At 44.5% G+C, this 20,682-nt stretch overlaps 1 protein-coding gene across 5 annotated transcripts in view; it reads right to left on the reverse strand.

Annotated features, from left to right (window-relative positions):
* TBCE (tubulin folding cofactor E) overlaps positions 1-20,682 on the reverse strand; it is a 619,064-nt gene that overhangs the window by 488,702 nt on the left and 109,680 nt on the right. For 4 of the 5 annotated variants that reach the window (XM_040350726.1, XM_040350724.1, XM_040350722.1 and 1 more), the window contains exon 4: positions 17,148-17,318. The exons of the other annotated variant lie outside the window; for it this stretch is intronic. In XM_040350726.1, the coding sequence (XP_040206660.1) occupies positions 17,148-17,318 (171 nt within the window). The remainder of the gene's footprint in view (positions 1-17,147; positions 17,319-20,682) is intronic. 5 annotated transcript variants of the gene reach the window in all.

The raw sequence follows: 20,682 nt of genomic DNA on the forward strand, positions 1-20,682 counted from the left end.
GAAGCCGTATAACAAGCTGACCTGGGAGGAGAAGAAGCGACTGGATGAGAGGGAGTCGCAGCGGGCGTCCCAGATGCGGGCCGAGATGTTCGCCAAGGGCCCACCGGTGGCCCCTTACACCACCACCCAGTTCCTGATGATGAAGGACCACGTGGAGAGCCTGCAGGACATGAGCAAGCAGGAGCTGATCCGTGAGTACATAGAGCTGGAGGAGTGCATAAGCCGCATGGAGGAGGAGAACAACCACCACCTGAGGTCACAGCAGGCTGACCCCCCCAGGCTCCATGAACTGGAGATGGAGCTGGAGAAGCTCAAAGAGGAGAACTGGCGGCTGCGGAGGGAGCAGAGGGTGGCTGACCCTATGGGGCACTGATCCCCCCCCCCCCGGACTCTGAGCACCAGTGCTACAGCATTTCAACAAATATAACTTTTTCTTTTTTATGAATCTCCTGTGATTGTCACTTCAGAGCAATAACCTGCCCCCTCCCATAGCGGGACACCTAGATGGCGGCGCACAGACCCATTCGCCGTCTTCACACTGACTTCGGGTGACTCTGCAGATCGCACAAAGACTTGGACTGACCGGCGTGTGATCTGACGACCCGGTGACATACCTAAGTCGGAAGCAGTTGCCAAGGGAGGTCAGTTACGCCAAACGGAGTTAACCTCGGACTGAAAGCTCTGAACCCGTCAACCCTACTGGACCAGGGAAGGTCCAACCGGGTTTGCCGGAGCAGGGAGAAAAGGGGGGGGCCATTGTGAAGGACTTTTTGCCTATGTGCTTCAGTCTAATGCTCTCCCTGCTAACTTAATGCTGTGGGTTACAGGTAACAGGTGTTTCATGTGTGATTCATCTCTCTCTGTGAACACTGTTCATATGTTAAATAAGGCTAGCTTTTGAAAGGCCTTTAATTGTGTGATAACCCGGTCTAAAAACCTAGTGATGCTCAGAGGTGTTAATAGGTGTCAAACTGGAAGCAGACGAAACGTCTGCTTAGGAAACTCAAGTGTGTGAAGGTGGTTTGTTGTTTAAGGAATGTGCAGTGATTAGACATGATAATTGTCGGTCGGTGCCGACCTGTCTAGAATGTTTTAGTAATTAGCCTTAGTGTGTGATTAGGGGGGGTGGAGATCTCATTGTTGCTTCAATGTCTTGGACTGTATAAAAAGCTGAGAAGAAAACCATTAAAGTCTGTGTTGTTCCAGCAGTAAGCTTGGCATGTGTGGCTTTCTGGGCGACTCCAGGGATATTCCTCCTCGTGGAATATTGGGGTGATTTTCGTTATGGGAAGAAGGGAATGTTGACGGGGATATCATTGTAATACCGTCACAAATAGTCTCCCCCAAGATTTCAGACCGCCTCACCCACCTGTATATCCTTTATCGCTCATACCTGACACCCTACCGCACCTCTAGATTTAGGCCAGGACACAACCCCAACTGCCCGGGCTGCAACCATCCCAATGCTACCTTTTACCATCTCCTCTGGACATGCCCTTGCGTGCAGGGATTCTGGACTCAGGTGGTCCGGTTCCTCCATGACCGCATGGGATCCCCACTGTCTCTGTGCCCTCGACAATGCTTGCTGGGACTCCTTTCACTGTCTGAGGCCGAAAAGTATCCCCCCTCCCACGTTACAGCAATAGATTAGAGCTGTCAATATTACTCTGCCCTTCAAAAAGCTACTCTATGTACACAGGGGATGCCCCGACAAATACCACAAGGTTTGGGACAGATGGCTGGGGGAGGCCTCCACCTGTGATGCTCCTGATTAGTTGTGCTCCCCCATGCACACCCCAGTGTGTTCCTCTTTGCTGACCCGCACTACCCTGCCTTTTTCCATGCCAATTTTTTTTTGTATGCACACGTAATGTTTCTTTATTTTGTCATGTCTGTATGTACGACAATGTGATGTATCCGAAAGTGTAGTGCCTGTTGCACTAGCTATCCGATTGTCTGTAATCCTACTCTTCATGCTCAATAAACGTTGTTTTGATTTAAAAACAAAACACACTGACAATGTTCATTTGCCCCCACCCCCCCTTAAAAAAAATAATAAAGCATTGTAAAAAAAAATGTAAAAAAAAAAAAAAACTACTGACACATGAGATTTAAAAAAGGTATTGGTAATCGGTATCGGCGAGTACTTGATAAAAAGTATCGGTACTTGTACTCGGTCCTAAAAAAGTGGTATCGGGACAACCCTACAAAAACGGTCCACCCTCCTAGCTGAGGGGCCCCCCCAGAGGACTCACCACCCCGACCCAGGTACTGCGCAGCGCTGCCGTCCGCTCTCTCCTGTAGGCTGAGGTATTCTCTGAGGTGTTCTAGCTAAAAACTAAGCTGGGGCTACAATAAAATGGCCGCCAGCCGCCTCAGAAAAAAGGAGAACGTAGGCTACAAGAAAATGGCCACCTCAGCAAAAGTGTGCGGGCTATGCCAAAATGCCCGTCAGCCATTCTGAGGTAATGAAAAACAGGCCGCGAACACGCTGAAACCTCCGCGCGGAAGCCTTCACCTAACCAGGAGAGCGGACTTGAGTATCCAGCGCAACCCCCAGCCAGGACACTATGCCCCCTCCCAGAGGAACCTCATCAGGTACACAGCAGGCTCAGCCACCACAAAGCATGAGGAGGAGGGAAAGGACAGGGAGAGAAGAAAGGGAGAGTGAGGGGCCCCCTAATCGAACTCCCCAGGAATGCCCAGCTGTTCCAACCTGCCAAAACAGGTGGAACTGTACTTACCCGTCCAATCCCAGGACCAATGGTCCCAAGCGGGAGCCAGGTCCTACTCCTATACTAGACAGAAAAAAACTGAGCTGAGCTGCTGGATGCAGTGTGAGGGGTTATAACCAGTGGTACTGCCCCCTGGGCGGTACTGTTCAGCTTTGCGGTTTTTCATGTGTTACATGATTCTGCCTAGTTCTCTCCTGATAGGAAGGTATATAACCCTAAGTTCAAGAATAAGGAGCTGTGTCCGTCAATGAACGAAATAAAAAAAAAAAATGCAGAGGTGATCAAATGCCACCAAAAGAAACCTCTATCCGTTTGGGTACAACGTCGCAAGACCGCGTAATTGTCAGTTAAAGTGACGCAGTGCCAGATCGCAAAAAATGGCCTGGTCAAGGGGTAAATTCCTTCCGGTCCTTAAGTGGTTAACTGGTAATTGTGCGGTCGTGCAATGCTATAACCAAACAAATGAACATCATTTTTTTCACACAAGCAGAGCTTTTTTTAGTGGTATTTGATCACCACTGTTTTTTTTTTTTTTGCGATATAAACAAAAAAAAGATAGAAAAAAATTAAAATGTAACAAAACACATCCAATGAAAAAAAGTAAAAGTAAAAAAAAAAAATTCCTTCATAAATGTTGGCCAAAATTTATTTTTCTATATTTACATTGGTGAAACAAATTTTGTAAGTGTATATTGAATGGTTTGCATGAAAGCTACAGCATCTACAAAGTATATATACTATACTACCAATGGTGGCGATCAGTGACTTATAAGTGGACTGCAATCGGATACTGAGGGGAACTAAATGCCACTGACATCACCAGTGATATTAAAGTAGAACTATAGGCAAAACTTTTTTTTCATTTCGCAAGGTTATTTTTTCGCCATCTGTGTCCCAATGTGAAGATTTCCCTTCACTTCCTCTCTCATAGACAAATAGGTAGTGAGAGGAAATTACTACATACTAAAAGGAATTCCTCAGGGAACACGAGGTCACCAGAACAAGTGTCCCCATTGGAAAATCCCCCCTCTATTACTTTTCTGGGGGACAACCCAAAAATGTGTGTTTTCTTTTACTTTTACTTTCACTTTCAAGGATAATGGGAAACAGAACAAATAGAGAGGGTGAATCTCCCAAACTAAGAAAGCAATAAAAACTGACAAGCATTCTAATCCCTCTCCACCCTATTCAAAACCAAACAAAATAAGCTTTGCCTTTAGTTATACTTTAATACAGTGATCAGAAATAATACTATACACGGTCACTGTACCAATGACACTGGCTGGAAAGGAGGTAACATCTAGGGCAATCAAGGGGTTAAATGTATGTCTAACTATATGTAATATGCGTAAGGTGCGCTGCTTTTACTAATAGATCTCTAATTTTCAGGATGAGTAACAGAGATGGCTTTCTGTGTACAAAGCTCTGTCTTGAATGTCAACACAGAGCTGTGGGCTGTGGTTGTACACTTGCCAAACAAACCATAACTGAATGACAGCTACAGCACAACTGGCTAGTTCTGGGAGGACGTACATCGACGTGCTGCTAAACTCACGTTTCCCCTGGGGCGTGCACACAGAAGTGTCTACGATTGTTGGGTCTTCGGGACACAGTGAATCAAGGATCGAGGTAAAGGGCCAATGACAGTGGTACAGTGTGTGAGGAGAGGAGGGAGCCCGTGCTGCAGCATAAGTGGGCTTGATCTGGAGGGGCCACAATGCCAATTTGTGCCTCATCCTGGCCCATCCATGCCACATCAGTGCTCATCCATGCGCCATCCGTGCACATCAATGCTCATCCATGCCTCATAACTGCTCATCTATGCGTCATCAGTGCTCATCTATGCGTCATCAGTGCTCATCTATGCGCCATCAGTGCTCATTCATGCTCATGCATGCCTCATCTGTGCCACATCAATGCTCATCCATGCCATATCAGTGCTCATTCATGCCTCATCTGTGCACATCCATGCCCCATCAGTGCTTATCTATGCCACATCCATGCCACATCAGTGCTCACCCATGCCACCAGTGCTCATTTGTGCCATATCCATGACACATCAGGGCTAATCTGTGCCACATCAGTGCTCACCCATGCCACATCAGTGCTTATCCATGACACATCAGTGCTTATCCATGACACATCAGTGCCACATCAGTGCTCATCCGTGCCACATCAGTGCTCATCCTTACCTCATTCATGCTGCATCAGTGCTCATCTTTTTTTTAATCATTGCACAAAAAAAAAAAAAAAAACAATAGTGATTAAATACCACCAAAAGAAAACTGTGTAAAAAAAAAAAAGACACAAATTTCATGGGTACAGCATGACTAATTGTCACTCAAAGTGTGAGAGCACTGAAAGCTGAAAATTGGCCTGGTTAGGATAGGAGTAAAAGTGATCAATGGGAAAGTGGTTAAAGTGTATCTACAATGAAAACGAGATTGCGCCAATTTAACCTGCAATGGAAGTGTTCCAAGAAAAAGCCTTTGCTTTCCAAAAACTTTTGGAGTATGACTACAACTTGCTATTGAAAATACAGATAAAGACCATCTTTTCTGGAACAATGTCGTCACAGATTAGCAGCTTGCCACAGATCAACAGGCATGCTAGAACATGCAGTTACAACAGCCCCAGTCATGACGTGGTGCACGTGACGCACGCACGCCGAGGGAGCAGCAGCTCGCGCCACGGATCGGACCCTACGACAGGGGATGGAGGAAGCCGAAGGACTCGAGGGTGCATCGGCGGCGGCAGGAACGGCGCAGAGCGGGAGACTGCGGGGCTGCTAGACCGCCGATCGCTCCCTCCGCGAGGCCGCTCTCCCCCTCCGTCTTAGCCGAGGCCCCCCCCTCTCTCCCTCACTCTCCCCACCGCTCTCTGAAGGAGGAGTTGTACCGAGCGGTACTGACGGCGGTGAACAGGTGCTGTTGTCTGCAGCGTCGTATGGTGGGTGCTTATGGCTCTCAGCCCCCCGTGGATCACGGCTCCTCATCAGCTCTTATCGAGCCCAGAAAAGCATTGAGGTAATATTTATGCAAACCTTCTTCTTTTTTTTCCTATGGAAGCACATCTACAGGATAATTAATCCAGGTGGACAATCGGAAATTGCAGGTAATGGTTAGAACCTTATGTTGTCAGCGTTTGCCACTTAGTTTGTTTTTCTCTCCTCCCTACTCTGTTATTGAAAAGACAATGTAGCAATTTACCCACAGACACCTCAGAGCTGTTTCAGTAAAGAGCAAAGAGTGAACTCACTTGTGGTATCTGGCAAAATGTGTTAAACAGCAGAGGGGTACCAGGAGTGAATGTGGCTCACACAAGCTCTATTTGTCTCTCCTCATACATATTAACACAGGACTCCATGCCTCTATGGGTTGAGAGCCTTACAGACGGCAGACATTCACGCTGGTAGACAAGCATAAAAGCACCAGCCATCTCATAGACACTGTACCTGCCTCCACCAATTAAATTTAAAGCCTGGAAGGGACATGTTTCGCAGCACTGTCTGAAATTTCAGGGGTTGACAAGTAATATTCCCTATATCGCCAGGTCATCTGGAGGCGAACTCAGTGCTGGATGGTGTTTGACTCTCCTGCCCAAGATGCCCAATCGTCTCAGGCCCACAAGCTCTTAGGCAGCATACACTACGGCCCAGGGCGAAGGGTGCTAGATGTCTGAGAGACCCCAGATCTTGCATCTATAAAAACGTCTGCTAAGTACGGGAGGGTTGAGAGGAAGTTATCGACGGCCATCGTATGGCATGCCCCACTACACACTAGGCGCTGACTAAATTATAAAGCAAAGAAAAAAGAAAAGGGAAAAAAGAAGGGGGGTGCAAATGCAACCCATACCATAGGATTGTCGCTGCGCAAAAACCGCAAGGCATCCCGCAGCGGAAAATCCCCAAAATAATTTCAAATCCAAATAGGGAGTGCACAGCCTTTATTACCAAGGACGTGCAACCCTCCCTTTCAAAAACCCGTCTCAGCGCAAGTGGGAGAATCCTCGGTTTATCCCTTGTCTCTCTTAATTAATGGAAACACCCGGTGTCAAATACTCACCAAGATTTAATTAATACCCCCAAAATTTTGCAAAATTGCTCCCTAGGGAGTTATAAAAACTTTCATAAAAAAAAAAAAAAAAAAAAAAAAAAAAGGGGGAGGGGGAGAAGCTCCTCATCTTGCGATCAAACTGGGGAAACGCATCAGAGCGATAAAGAAATATAACATGAATAGATCAACTAGGGGGGCGGCCCCGAAAATACCTAAAGATACCTCCACTACCAGTACGATCAGACACTATATGACGTCGGAAGGAAGTTCTAAGAGTCCAGGACTGATAAAAAAAACAGAAAAAACTGGGACAAATAAAAAGGGAGTAGGGGGGGCAGAAACCCCAAGCGCGGATACCTCAACAGAACTTGATCAGGCAGCCAGCCAAATAGAAGACTCTAGCTTGGACTCTCACATTCCCACAAAGGGGGAAATGGATGCTATGCTAAGGAGGTTGGAGAATGTAATAAGAGAGGAAATCAGCACCCTAAGAACGGATTTATTCCATACGTTAGAACGGGTAGAGGAAGCAGAGAAAAAAATAGAAAAGCAGGATCTTGAACTAAAAGAATTAAAAATCCAACATTTGAACATGAAACAAAACCAGAGGTTACTGCAATACCGTCTAGAAGACCACGAGAACCGTAACAGAAGGCAAAACCTTAGGATACGATCGGTTAAGGAGGAGAGGGGCGAAGACCTGAGGAAAATTCTTAACGATTTGTTCCTCCCCCTCCTAAACAATGGTTCGGAAGGCCCCCTCAAAATAGAAAGGGTACATCGAGTTGGAAAGACAAGGGAGGGAGGAGGAAACTGGCACAGGGACATAATTGCCAGGTTCAGACACTTCGAAGATAAAGAGGAAATCTGGCAAAAACTGAGAAGAAAGCCTCCCTTATCCTATGACGGGAATGAGATCCAGATCTTCACGGACTTGGCCTGGGAAACCCTGTCCAGAAGAAGGCACTTAAAACCCTTATTGGAACAAATGCGGAAATTTAATATAAATTACCAATGGGGCTTCCCGGCTTGCTTGATAGGGTTTAGAGAGGGTATATCAGCCAAATTAACATTCCCTGAGGAATTGGTAGGGTTCTGCCGTAAACTGGATATACCGTTGATTGAGTTACCTGAATGGGTCGAATAGGGATGGGTTGATTAGGGACCAGAAAATAGCGGCACCCCGGGGTGGCCCTGTGAGATTGGCATAGAGGGGGGGAGAGGGGGAGGGGACGGAGGGTGGGTGATCGGAGAGGGGAACAAGTAGGGAGGATCCGTTCCCCCACACATATAAGATCGATCTCCCGGGAAATTCCAGGAGACAATGTATGGGAGGGGCGCTGAGTGCTACACCTCATCCAAAAGAACCGACGGGTAGGGGATACAGTGGATCCCCACGGTTCAGAGGCGATGCATGGGCCTAGGCAAGGGGGGGGAGGGGGGGATCAAGGGGTGGTTTTGGAAGGGGAGAGAATATTCTCCCCCTTCAAAATAGGGAGGGAACAGGGAAAATGGCTCCCAGGGGATCTCTTAGAAAGTCCAGCAAGCTCACGGAACGATCCAGTAATAGGAAATGACTGAAGTTAAATTTTTATCCTACAATGTAAAGGGTTTAAATTCAGCTGTCAAAAGACTAAAAGTCTTGGCTGAGCTGGAGCACCTCAGAGCGGATGTGGTATTTATCCAAGAATCTCACTTGACCATTGACGCAAACATTAAATTATACTCCCCGGTGTACCCCGTTTGGTTTTATGGAGACTCCATCTCCAAACGAGCAAGGGGTGTGGCTATCGGGTTTACAAGAGGCTTTGGATTTACGCTTGAGGCGAGGCTGACGGACCCCGAAGGGAGATTTTTATTTCTCAAAATAAAGTTCGAAAATGTAATCTATACTCTAGCAAATATATATGCACCAAACGTACACCCAACCCAATACTTAGGTAAAATTTTGGGAAAACTGAATAACTTTGCGGAGGGATATATAATACTGATGGGGGATTTAAACTTTGTATTTAATCCGACAGAAGATAGTACGTTCCGTGGGAAGGTGACAAAAAATGAGCATTTGCAGAGAATCAAACATAAGCTACACGAACGCCAATTAGTGGACGTCTGGCGGATTTTTCATCCAAAAGAACATGACTACACATTTTTCTCCCCTCCCCACGGAACGTACTCTAGAATAGACTACATCTTGGCAGATCATGGGCTGCTAGACTCTATCACAGAGACTGAAATTGGAATCATGACGGTGTCAGACCATGCTCCAATAACAATGAAAATTATATTATCTACACAAAAGAGGCAGCGGCCGGTGTGGCGCCTAGATGATAGCCTGATCCGAGATGAAGGAGGGGTTAGAAGAGTGGAGGCCGAACTAAAACAATTTTTTCATATCAACGATACAGCGGGGATTTCCAGCGCAACCCTTTGGGAGACGCACAAAGCGTATATTAGAGGAATTTTAATTGCCGAGGCCGCTAAAAAAAAAAAAGAAAGGAAAAACAAAACCAACTCCCTGAGGATAGAGATAGAGACCCTAGAAAGTAAACACAAAGAGCAAAGATTAAAAGAGACCTACCTTAATCTAACCCTGAAAAGAGATGCACTTAAGGAAATCATGGAACAGGAAGCAAGGTACAAACTAAACTGCATCTCCAAGGAGAGGTACATATGGGGTAATAAACCAAGTAAGCTGTTAGCCAAAATGGTCCAAAAAAAGAAAACTAGGAACTACATTGAAAAAATTAAGGGGAAAAATGGGAACTTGGCTTACGCAACTCCCGAAATCGCAGACAGTTTCAAAAACTATTACGAGGAATTATACACAATAAAACATCCAGGTCTGCAGGAAGGGGAAAGGGAAGAAGAGACTAGAGACTTTCTTGCAAAGGCAGGACTCCCTAGATTAGAGGAGATGGAGAGTTTGGATATGGATCACCCCATAACCGAGGCAGAAATTAAAATAGCACTAAATACCTCCACGGGCGGAAAAAGCCCGGGTCCGGACGGGTTCTCAACCATGTATTATAAGAGATTTAGCAATATATTGATTCCAAGGATGTGCAAATATTTTAATGGACTAGGCTCCGAATTCGAAGCCAGCAGTGAAGCAACAGCGGCCGTGATCACGCTAATATTGAAAGAAGGGAAGGACAGCACTCTCTGTTCGGGATACAGACCTATTTCGCTGTTAAATACAGACATTAAGCTGTTTGCCAAAATCCTTGCAGGTCGCCTGAAGGGGGTTATGCACTCTTTGGTGCACCCCGATCAGGTAGGATTTGTACCCAACAGAGAGGGCAAAGATAATAGCCTAAGGGCAATTCTCCTGCTTCAGTCCATTAGGCAGAATAAATCCCCCGGTCTATTCCTGTCAGTTGACGCTGAGAAAGCTTTTGACAGGGTAGACTGGGGGCTTATGATGAAGACCCTCACTATCATGGGAATAGGGAATAGGATGTCCCGTTGGATTAAAACACTGTACCTCCATCCTACCGCAAAAATTAAAATAAACGGAACGTTATCGGAACCATTCGAAATGAAAAATGGAACAAGGCAGGGGTGCCCCCTATCACCCCTTCTCTTCATACTATCTTTGGAGCCACTATTGGCTACTATCCGTAAGGATCCCGATATCAACGGAGTAGGAGTAGACGGGGAGGAACATAAATTATCGGCCTTCGCCGATGATATTTTATTTTATGTAACCAACCCGATCAAATCCATTTCAAAGCTCTCCAAAGTAATGAAACAATACGGGAATATTTCTAACTTTAAAATAAATATAAATAAATCAGAAATTTTGAATATAAATTTAAATAAAAGAGAGGTAGGATTAGTAAAAGAAGTCTGCGCCTTTCCCTGGACTAAAGAACTAAAGTACCTAGGTATTAAACTAGCCAATACAGTACAGAAGATGTATAAAATAAACTATGTTCCCTTACTAAATGAAATCAAGAACGAATTAAAAAACACGGTAAATAAACCTATATCTTGGATCGGACGTATAAATATGCTGAAGATGGTCGTAGTCCCAAAAATTCTTTATAAATTTTTACTGGTACCAATCGCCCTTCCACAGCAATTTCTGAGCATTCTGAATACCTTGCTACTAAACTATGTATGGAAAAACAAGAAGCATAGAATTTCGCTCTCCACATTAAAACAGGGAAAGCTGCATCAAAAGTTACTATAAAGCGGCGGTCCTATCGCGGGCGGTTGAATGGGCCCGGGACAGGCCAGATAAAAGATGGGTGCAAATTGAGAAGGCGTTAACTAGCAAACACTTGAATAATATTATATGGATCCCTACACAACACAGAGCACTAGATCACAAAACACATGAAATAACAAGACACACATTAAGATTATGGGATAGAACTCAGGCACAACTAGAGGGGAAATTTAATTCCCCACTAATGAATTTAAAAGAAAATCCTTATTTTGCACCTGGGGAAAACAAAATTGGAGGGAATTGGATTAGGAAAGACACAGTGCACTTAGGAGATATTATTAATGACGGAGAGATAATGACCTACGGAGATTTGAAGTCCAAAACGGACTACTGGAATCTCGATAGGTGGCATTATTCTCAGCTGCATCACTTAGTGTGGCACCTCCCCCGCCCATTACGGACGGAGGCGGAGCTCACCCCACTTGAGAGGATCTGCAAATCCAAGAATTCAAAGGGCACGATCACTAAACTCTACGGGATATTGGTCAAGATAGGGTCTCGGGGAGAAACACCCTTCATAGACAAATGGGAAAGAGAGTTAGGTATCACGAGAGGGACAAACACTTTTCAGAGGATTATTCAATTAACTCACTCATCTGCTATAGATGTCCGCACAGCCGAAGCAAATTACAAGTGCCTTTCAGGATGGTATATCACCCCTGATAAAGCTAATAAATTTAAAGCAAGCCAGCCAGCTGAGTGCTGGCGGGGATGCTCTGAAATAGGCACGATGGCCCACTTATGGTGGCTATGCCCAAAAATTCAAAGCTATTGGGACAAAATATTGACCCAAATAAAGGTTATAACGAGGGAGGAGATAAAGAAAGACCCCTGGGTCGTGCTCTTCCACGGCAGTCTTCAAGGGGTAAAAAAATACAAGCAGTCTTTACTACCCCATCTCTTAAACGCAGCGAAGAGACTCATTCCCAAAAAGTGGCAGGAGAAGGAAAGCCCCCATGTCTGGAACTGGATAGACGAAGTAGAGGAAACGTACAGGTTAGAAGAACTAAGGGACAGTCACCTGGAAAGAAATGGGGAATATAGGGAGAAATGGGCAAAATGGAAGGATTACAAAAAAACATGGAGCTACGCTGAAAGAGTTAGGGTTTGTTAGGAACAGGAAAGGTGTAAGTGGGTATCAACCCACATGCACCTCCCGCTCGCCCTTCTATCGACTACTTTCAGAGGGATATTCAAAAATAGTTCCCTTTGCTGAACTTTTCTGGAGATATGTTAGAAGAGAATAGGATGAGATCCCTGGGAGCCATGGGGGGTGGGGAGGGCGTAAATAATTGCAAAAATTCTTTTTCTGTCAAATATTATTGGGTTCCGACCAACAGGGCGTTGGGTTAATGCCTTCTTGAACTATTGGTTGGCCGACTAAGAATCCGTAATACTTAAAAAAAAAAAAAAAAAAAAAAAAAAAAAAAATTGCAGAATAAATACCACATATGATGCAAACCACAACTTGAGACGTAAGAAGCATCAAATCATGAGCTGGTCTCTAGAATTTGGTAAATGAAAGCTGAGGTGGTTAAAAAAAAAAAAAAAAGAACATGCAGTTACGGTACATAGCTTTAACTTGCAAGGCTCTAAGGTTACCTATTATGCCACAAAACAAATTATTCACATGTTGCCCATTCCGAATAGCTACATGCCAATCCCAGCCAAGTCACCTCCCTTTCTATTTAAACCACATTCATTACCTCAGGCATGGCCAATAGTGTCTAGCACTCTTACATTGACTTTGAGTGACCCTGAGATTTCTAGTGTATATGTAGCCAGATCCCCCCTTGTTCCCAGTGAATTCACAAGTGTCTTCCAGAGCCCTCAGTGTTGTCTCCATGTGCTTTCCGGGTGGTCTCTCAGATGGAAACTTATAAGAATTTACATTACAAATACCTGAATTTTGCTCTAATTGCTGGGTCATTACCAAAATGTTTAGATCTTTGGAATTTCTACTTGCTATCGGCACCTGTGTCTGCAGTCTGCTTCAGTGTCTACCTATGTATTCCTAGTCTGTTTTCTGCTCTGTATCCCCAAGCATTTCTGCCTGTTCCTATTTGTATCTTCCTTACTATTTCTTCTTAGTTGTCATGTGTGTCTCTGGGCATCCTGCCAGCTTGGGCAGTACTACCTACTAACCTGTGATCCCAACATCTCAAAGATTTATACCCACATTCACAGTAGCTGCTTGCTCAGGCACACCTTGTGAATGGGCTGCAGCAGTGGCGGCTGGTGCTCAAAAGTTTTGGGGGCGCAAACGAACGAGAAAAAAACGAGAAAAAAAAAAAACACAATTGCAGCCTCACTGTACCCATCAAAGGCAGCCATTATGCTCATCAAATGCAGCCACTGTGCCATGCTATCAATTGTCACCACTGTGCCCATCAATTGTCCCCACCCTGCCATGCCAATTGTCCCCACCCTGCCATGCCAATTGTCCCCACCGTGCCCACATCAATTGTCCCCACTGTGCCCACATCAATTGTCCCCACTGTGCCCACATCAATTGTCCCCACTGTGCCCTCATCATTTGTCCCCACTGTGCCCACATCAATTGTCCCCACATCAATTGTAGCCACTGTGCCCTGTAAAATGCTGCCAGTCAGAATGCCCCCCTGCCCGGTACTTACCTTTCTGGGGTCAGCCATCCTCCTTGCACGGTCCCTCAATGTCTTCTCCCACCCTCGATGACGCTTCAGCCAGTCAGGTTACCGGTAACCAGAACCGGTGAACCTGATTGGCTGAGATGCCTGTCAGTGCCTGTCACCCCCTGTGCATCCCCTGGCTAACTATTTGGAAGCCAATTACAGCCTGAGGGCTGTAGTTGGAAAGCCTATCAGAGCCGCTGGTTCTGATAGGCACTTCCAAAGCCAACCAGCTGCCGTTATTCAGATGGCCGGCGCTCATCAGGGGGCAGCAACAATACATAGATTCATGCAATGCATTAATCTATGTATTGTATTCAGTGGTGGTGCAGGAGAGAGAGGGGGCGGCGCTCCTGCGTCCTCTGTGGACACACCGCCACTGCTCCTGGAAAAGGATGTTACCGGTAAGTAACTCAGTTTTTTCTGCCCTGACACTGTCCACTACTCTACTGACACCAACCTCTGCTCTGACATTGACCATTGCCATATATATATATATATATATATATATATATATATATATATATATATATATATCTATATATATATATATAATTAGTGCACACCTATGCCCACAGAAGTACCGGCAGCTCATATTGCAGGGACAGACATTTAGCAAAAATGTTACCATTAGACTCCAGTATGAGATGTTCCTGTGCACAATCATTTATGTAAATAGGTAGATGAAGGTAAATATTTCTGTAAATAGGAAGATGAAGGTAAATATTATTGTAAATGGTTCAGCTATAATCAGTCTGGACAGACAATATTTTCTTATCCCAGGTTTATCTTTATGCCTTTTTCAGACAGGAAGTCGAGGGGGGGGAGGAGGGGTTAAAGGGCAGTAAAAAAAAAAGGCTGAGCTGTAGTTTTGCCACCCCCCCCCCAGTCACCCACCTGTACAGTAAAATAACAATTGGACGAGGCTGTTCACATGCCGTCGGTGTGATGCTTTGCTTCACGGCATTTTTAACTCATAGTGCAGAGTCTGAAAAATGCCACCGCCTGTCAAACTCACCTGTTAAGTTGAATGGGCTTATGCCACGTGCATTTGCAGAGCAGTAGTGCAACAGCACTAACGGGTTAAATCAGGTGGTGGAGAGACAATACAATGCTAACTCACCGTCTGTCCACTGAAAATCAATCTGAATGCGGATCACTCTTCAGAGGGGCACTGCACTCCACCACAAGTGTGAAAGAGCTCTAAATGCGTGGAAAACAGCCCATCTCATCATCTTCCTGATCAGCAATGTCAAAGAATGTGTAGCTATAAACTCTGCATCCCATAAGACAATAACCAATCAGATGTCAGTACTCATCTCCTAACTTAGCATCCCCAAGAGCAACAACCAATCATATGCCAGAACTCACCTCCTAACGCTGCTTTTTCCAGAACAACAAATTATTGGAAGTGCTCATCCCTGAAGTTTGCATCCCCCAGATCAATAACCAATCAGACGCCAGCATTAATCTTCTAACTCTGGATCCCACACAGCAAGAACCAATCTGATGTCAGCACTCAACAACCTCTGCACCTCTTCCAGTTCAATAACCAATTAGATGTCAGCACTCACCTCCTAACTCTGCATCATGCAGATCAATAACCAATCAGATGCCAGCTCTCATCTTCTAACTCTGCATCCTGTTGATCAAAAACCAATCAGATCCCAGAATTCATCCATGTCTGGACTCCCCCAGATGTTAGCACTTATCTCCTGACTCTGCATCCTGCTGATCAATAACCAATCAGATACCAGAATTGATCTAACACTGCACCCCCCCCAACCAGACCAATAACCAATCAGATGTCAGCACTCATCTCCTAACTCTGCACCCCCCCCAGATCAATAACTAATCAGATGTCAGCTCTCATCTCCTAACTCTGCACCCCCCCTCCAGATCAATAGCCAATCAGATGTCAGCACACACCCCCCCCCCCCCAGATTAATAACCAATCAGATGCCAGCTCTCATCTCCTAGGTTGCGGTGCAGGGATGAGAGTGTCACTGGATAACCATCAGTAGAAATGTGAGCCAAATCGCCATCTCCAGAGTGCCGTGCAGCGCCTCCCTTTCGTCTTCCGTCTACCTCACTCAGCTGTTTTGCCCGTTTACCAGATGACAAAATACAAAATATAGGCAGACCGTACATTTACAATACAACACAATACAAGGGGAGTCAGAGAGCCCTGCTCGTTAAGAGTTTAAGCCTGGTAGACACTGCACGTTTTTTTCATTCAGTCCAGAGGGGCTCAGGAGGAGTTCTCTGTACTAACTATGCTATGATAGTACAGTGATCTCCTCTCCCCCACCCGCACCCACCAGAGCACAATAGGGGTGCGCATCTTCACTGGTCTCGCGATTCGATTCGATTATCAGGTCAACGATTCGATTCCGCAATGCATCACGATTACAGACATGCTCCCACTTCCGCTTGGGCCGCCTTCCTGCAATCTTCTGGGACACATCACAGGTCTTAGAAAATTGGCTGGCCAGCCGTGAAGCCATAAGCGGTAACGGTGGGGTGCCGACAGTCGATATTACGGTGCTGAGGAGAGGGGGAGAGGAGCGGGGATACGGGCACCCGCATTGATGGACCGTGGGACAGGTGAGTCTGTTCATTAAAAGTCAGCAGCCAATCTTTTTGTAGACTTTCAATAAAACGAAAAAACGGAGGAAAACCGCTTTAAGTAGTGCACTAATCCGGTACACTACAGGGTACAGGAATTTGTGCACATGGCTGCTGGGAGGTCAGGAGGGATTAGAATTCACAGCAAACAGCCCTGTGAAGTTCCCTGCACTACTGTCTCTGTGCTGACTGTCAGTTGTCCTGGGCTTCCCTGTTTGCATCTTCCAGCACACTAGGAGTTAACACAGTGGAATGTGCAAACAGTAAGCTGGGGAAATGTCAGCACAGAGCACATGTAGGAGGCTAGAAGCCGGTGTAAGGAGAGTACAAACACATGTGTACTCTACTTACTGCTGTTAACAGAACTGTGCTGTAATAAATGCAGTACAAATCTATCAAGTGCCCACCGCTGTATGTGCCTTTTAAAATATAAGCAACGGTTTTGGCAGTCACATGCATCGATGCCACATCGGGGAACCCCGAATCGCGATGCAGCAAATAATTGGCACCCCTAGAGCACACCGGTCAGCGCTCGTAGCCATTGGCTGCCAGAGCTGAACGAATGCCGATCAGATGCTGGTTTTCCAACATGCCTGTTAGACAGAAGCCGGCTGTTTGGCCAGCTCCTGTCAGACAGGCTGATGTACACAGGGGCCAAATGTCAGCTGGTTTATGTGGAACCAGCCGATATTCCGTCCGTGTGTACCAGGCTTTACAACCTATCAGGGAGGTATGAAGAGAATGGTTGGGTTGGTATTTTGGGACAAGTTTAGTCGTGTAGCTATAATAAATACATTTGCATTTAATGAAAACACAGTAATGAATTCGAAAAAAGGCATACCTTTGTTCTTCTTGAATAGATTCAAATCCAACAAGTTCCACGTGTTTTTTTCCAACCACCATTTTTTCATTCCATTCATCATTTCTGCCATATCGCTTAATCAATGCAGTTAGGAAACAGACACCAAAATTAGCTTTTTTTGGCCTAATAAAAGAGCCTCCTGTAGGATGCCTAAAATATTTAAAGCAGACAAACAAGGCGCTTTAAGTGTTAATTTATAAGCAATATTTTAAAGCTATCATATTTTAAAAGTGTAGGGGATTAACTATTAGTCATACAGAGAGAAAAACAATTATTGGGTTTTCTACAAGTGAGGTAGATGGAGAAATACCAGGACTCTCCTCTGTTAGAATACACTGATGAGGGGCTGCAGCTGCAGAATGACAAACATTTTCCAACATTCCTGTTCAACAGAAGTTGATCTAGAAATTGACTTCTGTCAAACAGAACAGCTATGCATGGATCAAAATTTGTCTGGTCCATCCAGTTTTTTTCCTGGAAAAAAATTTAAATTTTCATGAAAAATTCAATAAAAAATTCAGTGTGGAGTAGTTTTACATACTGAAAGTTATTTTGTTGCACCAGGAACATGAAATGCCATGTATATAAAATGATTATGCTTGAAATGAAAGTACAGTTTATTCAGTAAATAAAACTAAACTTGCACGTAGTAGAAATTGCACTGTGGAATGGTTTCCAAAAGCTAAAAAACAATTGCCTTACCAGAATCTAGGTGAACATTATGCTATGGTGGTGGGGAACATTAATAGGAATCATTTGAAGGATAAAAGATTAACAAATTTGTCAGACAAATTTACACTTTTATCTGCCAATTAAGGCCTAAGAGGACAGAAACTATCAGCTACTGTATTACAACAATCACCCAACTGTAGGAGGTACCAACTGAAGCCCACAAGCAAATTAAACTAGAGCCTTTCCCTTGCAGCACCCCCTAGTGGAAGAAATGCATATGTCTCTTGTTTGATAGCTGCATTGAGAAGTACAGTATTACTTGAATTGTATTCCAGGATTTGCTTGTCTTATGCTGAGAGAACTTGCAATAATTTAAGACTATTAAAAAAAAAAAAAAAAAAAAAAAAAATGTTCAGTTGTTCTCCAGGCCTTACCATCTCTAGGCCAGTTAAAGGTAAAATAAATTTAAACTTGTAACAATGTTATAGCCCTAATACTTCTAGGTTTTAAATGTGGGTAAAGACTGATAAAAATTTAAGGAAGTCCTAGGAGACACAAATGTTGTCAAAGTGTAACTACAAGGACAACTTTTTTAAGTTATGGATAGAGTAGAGAGGGACTAGAACCCCTGTCAGTTTTTGTTGCCATCTGTGCCCCCGTTAGGGAGATTCATCCACATTGTTGTTAAAATGCAACTAAGGGTAAATGTTTTTTTTTATTTTTAAAAGTGGTTCTAAAAGGCAGAAGTTTTTTTTACCTAAATGCTTTCCATGCATTAAAAGGTTAAAACAAAATTGAGTGCAGCAACACCCCCCACCCCCCACCACCACATACACACATTCTTTCCTGAGCCCCATCTCAATACACCAATGTGCATGAGAGAAGCAGCTCTCCCAGGTTTCTCTCTCCTCAGCGGCTCACACAGCAGCATGAATCACAATCACAGCCAGTCAGCCAATGAGGAGGAAACTGAGGGTGGAGCCAAGCCACACTCTGTGTGTGAATGAACAATGTTTATTCACATGAGCGTGGCTCAGGAGCGAGCCTGATCAAATGCCCCCACAGCAAGAGGTTTGCTTATGGGGGCAATTGGCAGGGGGAAGAATCGGAGTGGCTTTGTGCAAAAGCATTGCATAGAGCAGGGAAGTATAAAAAAAAATGTATTTAAAAAAAAGACAACCTTTACAATCACTTTAAAATGAATGTAAACCCGATTGATGAAATTTGAGCTGGGCACATATATCTGCAGTGTTTTCTTCTCTCTTTAAAGCACTGTCCCATGGCTTTCTCCTGCTCTGTTCTTCCGTTATCAGCATAACATCTGATAAGTTCAGTCAACTGTGATAAAACCAGCCTGCAATTTGTGTCAGGGTGGGTGCTATAAATAGTGTGGATGGTAAGTACAGCGCTAGTAAATAGCCTCAATGTAAGCTGTGGCTAAAAAGTGTTGGGAAAAAGTGCATAATCTATATTATCTGTGAACCCTTGAAAAAGGGAAAATAAAACACAATAATGACAATGTAAATATAACTGATAAACTACAGCGCTACTAAATCCAAAATACACCACACAATTAATAAATAAATGTAAAAAGCTGCAGTATGTGAAAAAGGTTACCAACCAAACAACAAAATGTTATTGTATTTTTCAAATAATGACAATGTGCTAGTGTTGAAGAAATACAACTTGGAAAAATATTGTCCAAAAATCGCAGATTTGGAGGATCGATCAAGAAGAGAAAATCTTAAACTGAGGGGGGGTACCCGAATCGATCACTCAGGCAGAATTACAAAAATTTGCGGGTGACATGATAGCGACTTTACTGCCAGACATATCCCCTATTGAAAGAATGATAGATCGCATACATCGCATCCCTAAGCCTAAACACCTAGAAGCATCCATCCCACGTGACATTCTTATGAAGATCCATTTTTTTCCCACTAAAGAGAAGTTATTGGCTAAAGCTAGATCACAACCGGAGCTTCCTGCACCTTATAATGAGATCCGTATATACGCAGACCTGTCACAATACACTTTAAATTTGAGGAGACAGCTAAAATCTACCACATAAGCCTTAAACATCCATAAAATTACGGAGACATCCGGCCACACTGCTGATAACCTATAATGGGACTACCACCACCATATCTAAACCTTTGGATGGACTACGACTACTCCACTCATGGGGCATCATCCCTGAAATTTCTGCTGAAGAAAGAAAGGCTTTGGAAGGAGCCCGCCTAGGGAAAGGAAAACACACAGGATATCATAACCCCTCTGCAAAGTGACACAATGGAAATTTATTATACCTGTTATTTTTTTTTTTATTTAATTACTTTTTATTTGATTTTGAAATGACTTATACATCAAGCAATTATTTAAACAGGTAACCATCTAACATTATACAAACACGAAAACAAAGAGAAAACAACACACTACAATCAATACTAAGCATATTCTTAGCCTGTATAATCGGATGTACCTGAAATCTACTAATTCTTCTAACCCTATATCCAATCCCCCCCCCTCCCCAACAACCCACGGGAGCGTACTACCCCATTAGTTAATCCACTGAGCGAACAGGCGAGAACAAAAGAGGAGGTGGCCGTACTTTACCCTTGTCCCTTGTGTTGGTAATAAAGGTCGCATAGCCTATGTTGCCGATCCCCATTAGAGCACCCGTCAATCTCATCCCCGCCGCAGTAGGTGATGGTCACTTCTAGCGCGAGAGGGAGAGGGGGGGAGGAGGGGGGGGCATGTTACCCTGGAAGCACTTCCTCTAGTGCCATCCTCATGTGTTCCGCGCCATCCTCTGCCACGGCCCCCATATACTAGTGAATTT

Source organism: Rana temporaria, chromosome 4 (genome assembly GCF_905171775.1).
Source record: "Rana temporaria chromosome 4, aRanTem1.1, whole genome shotgun sequence".
In the NCBI taxonomy this organism is placed as follows: Eukaryota; Metazoa; Chordata; class Amphibia; order Anura; family Ranidae; genus Rana; species Rana temporaria.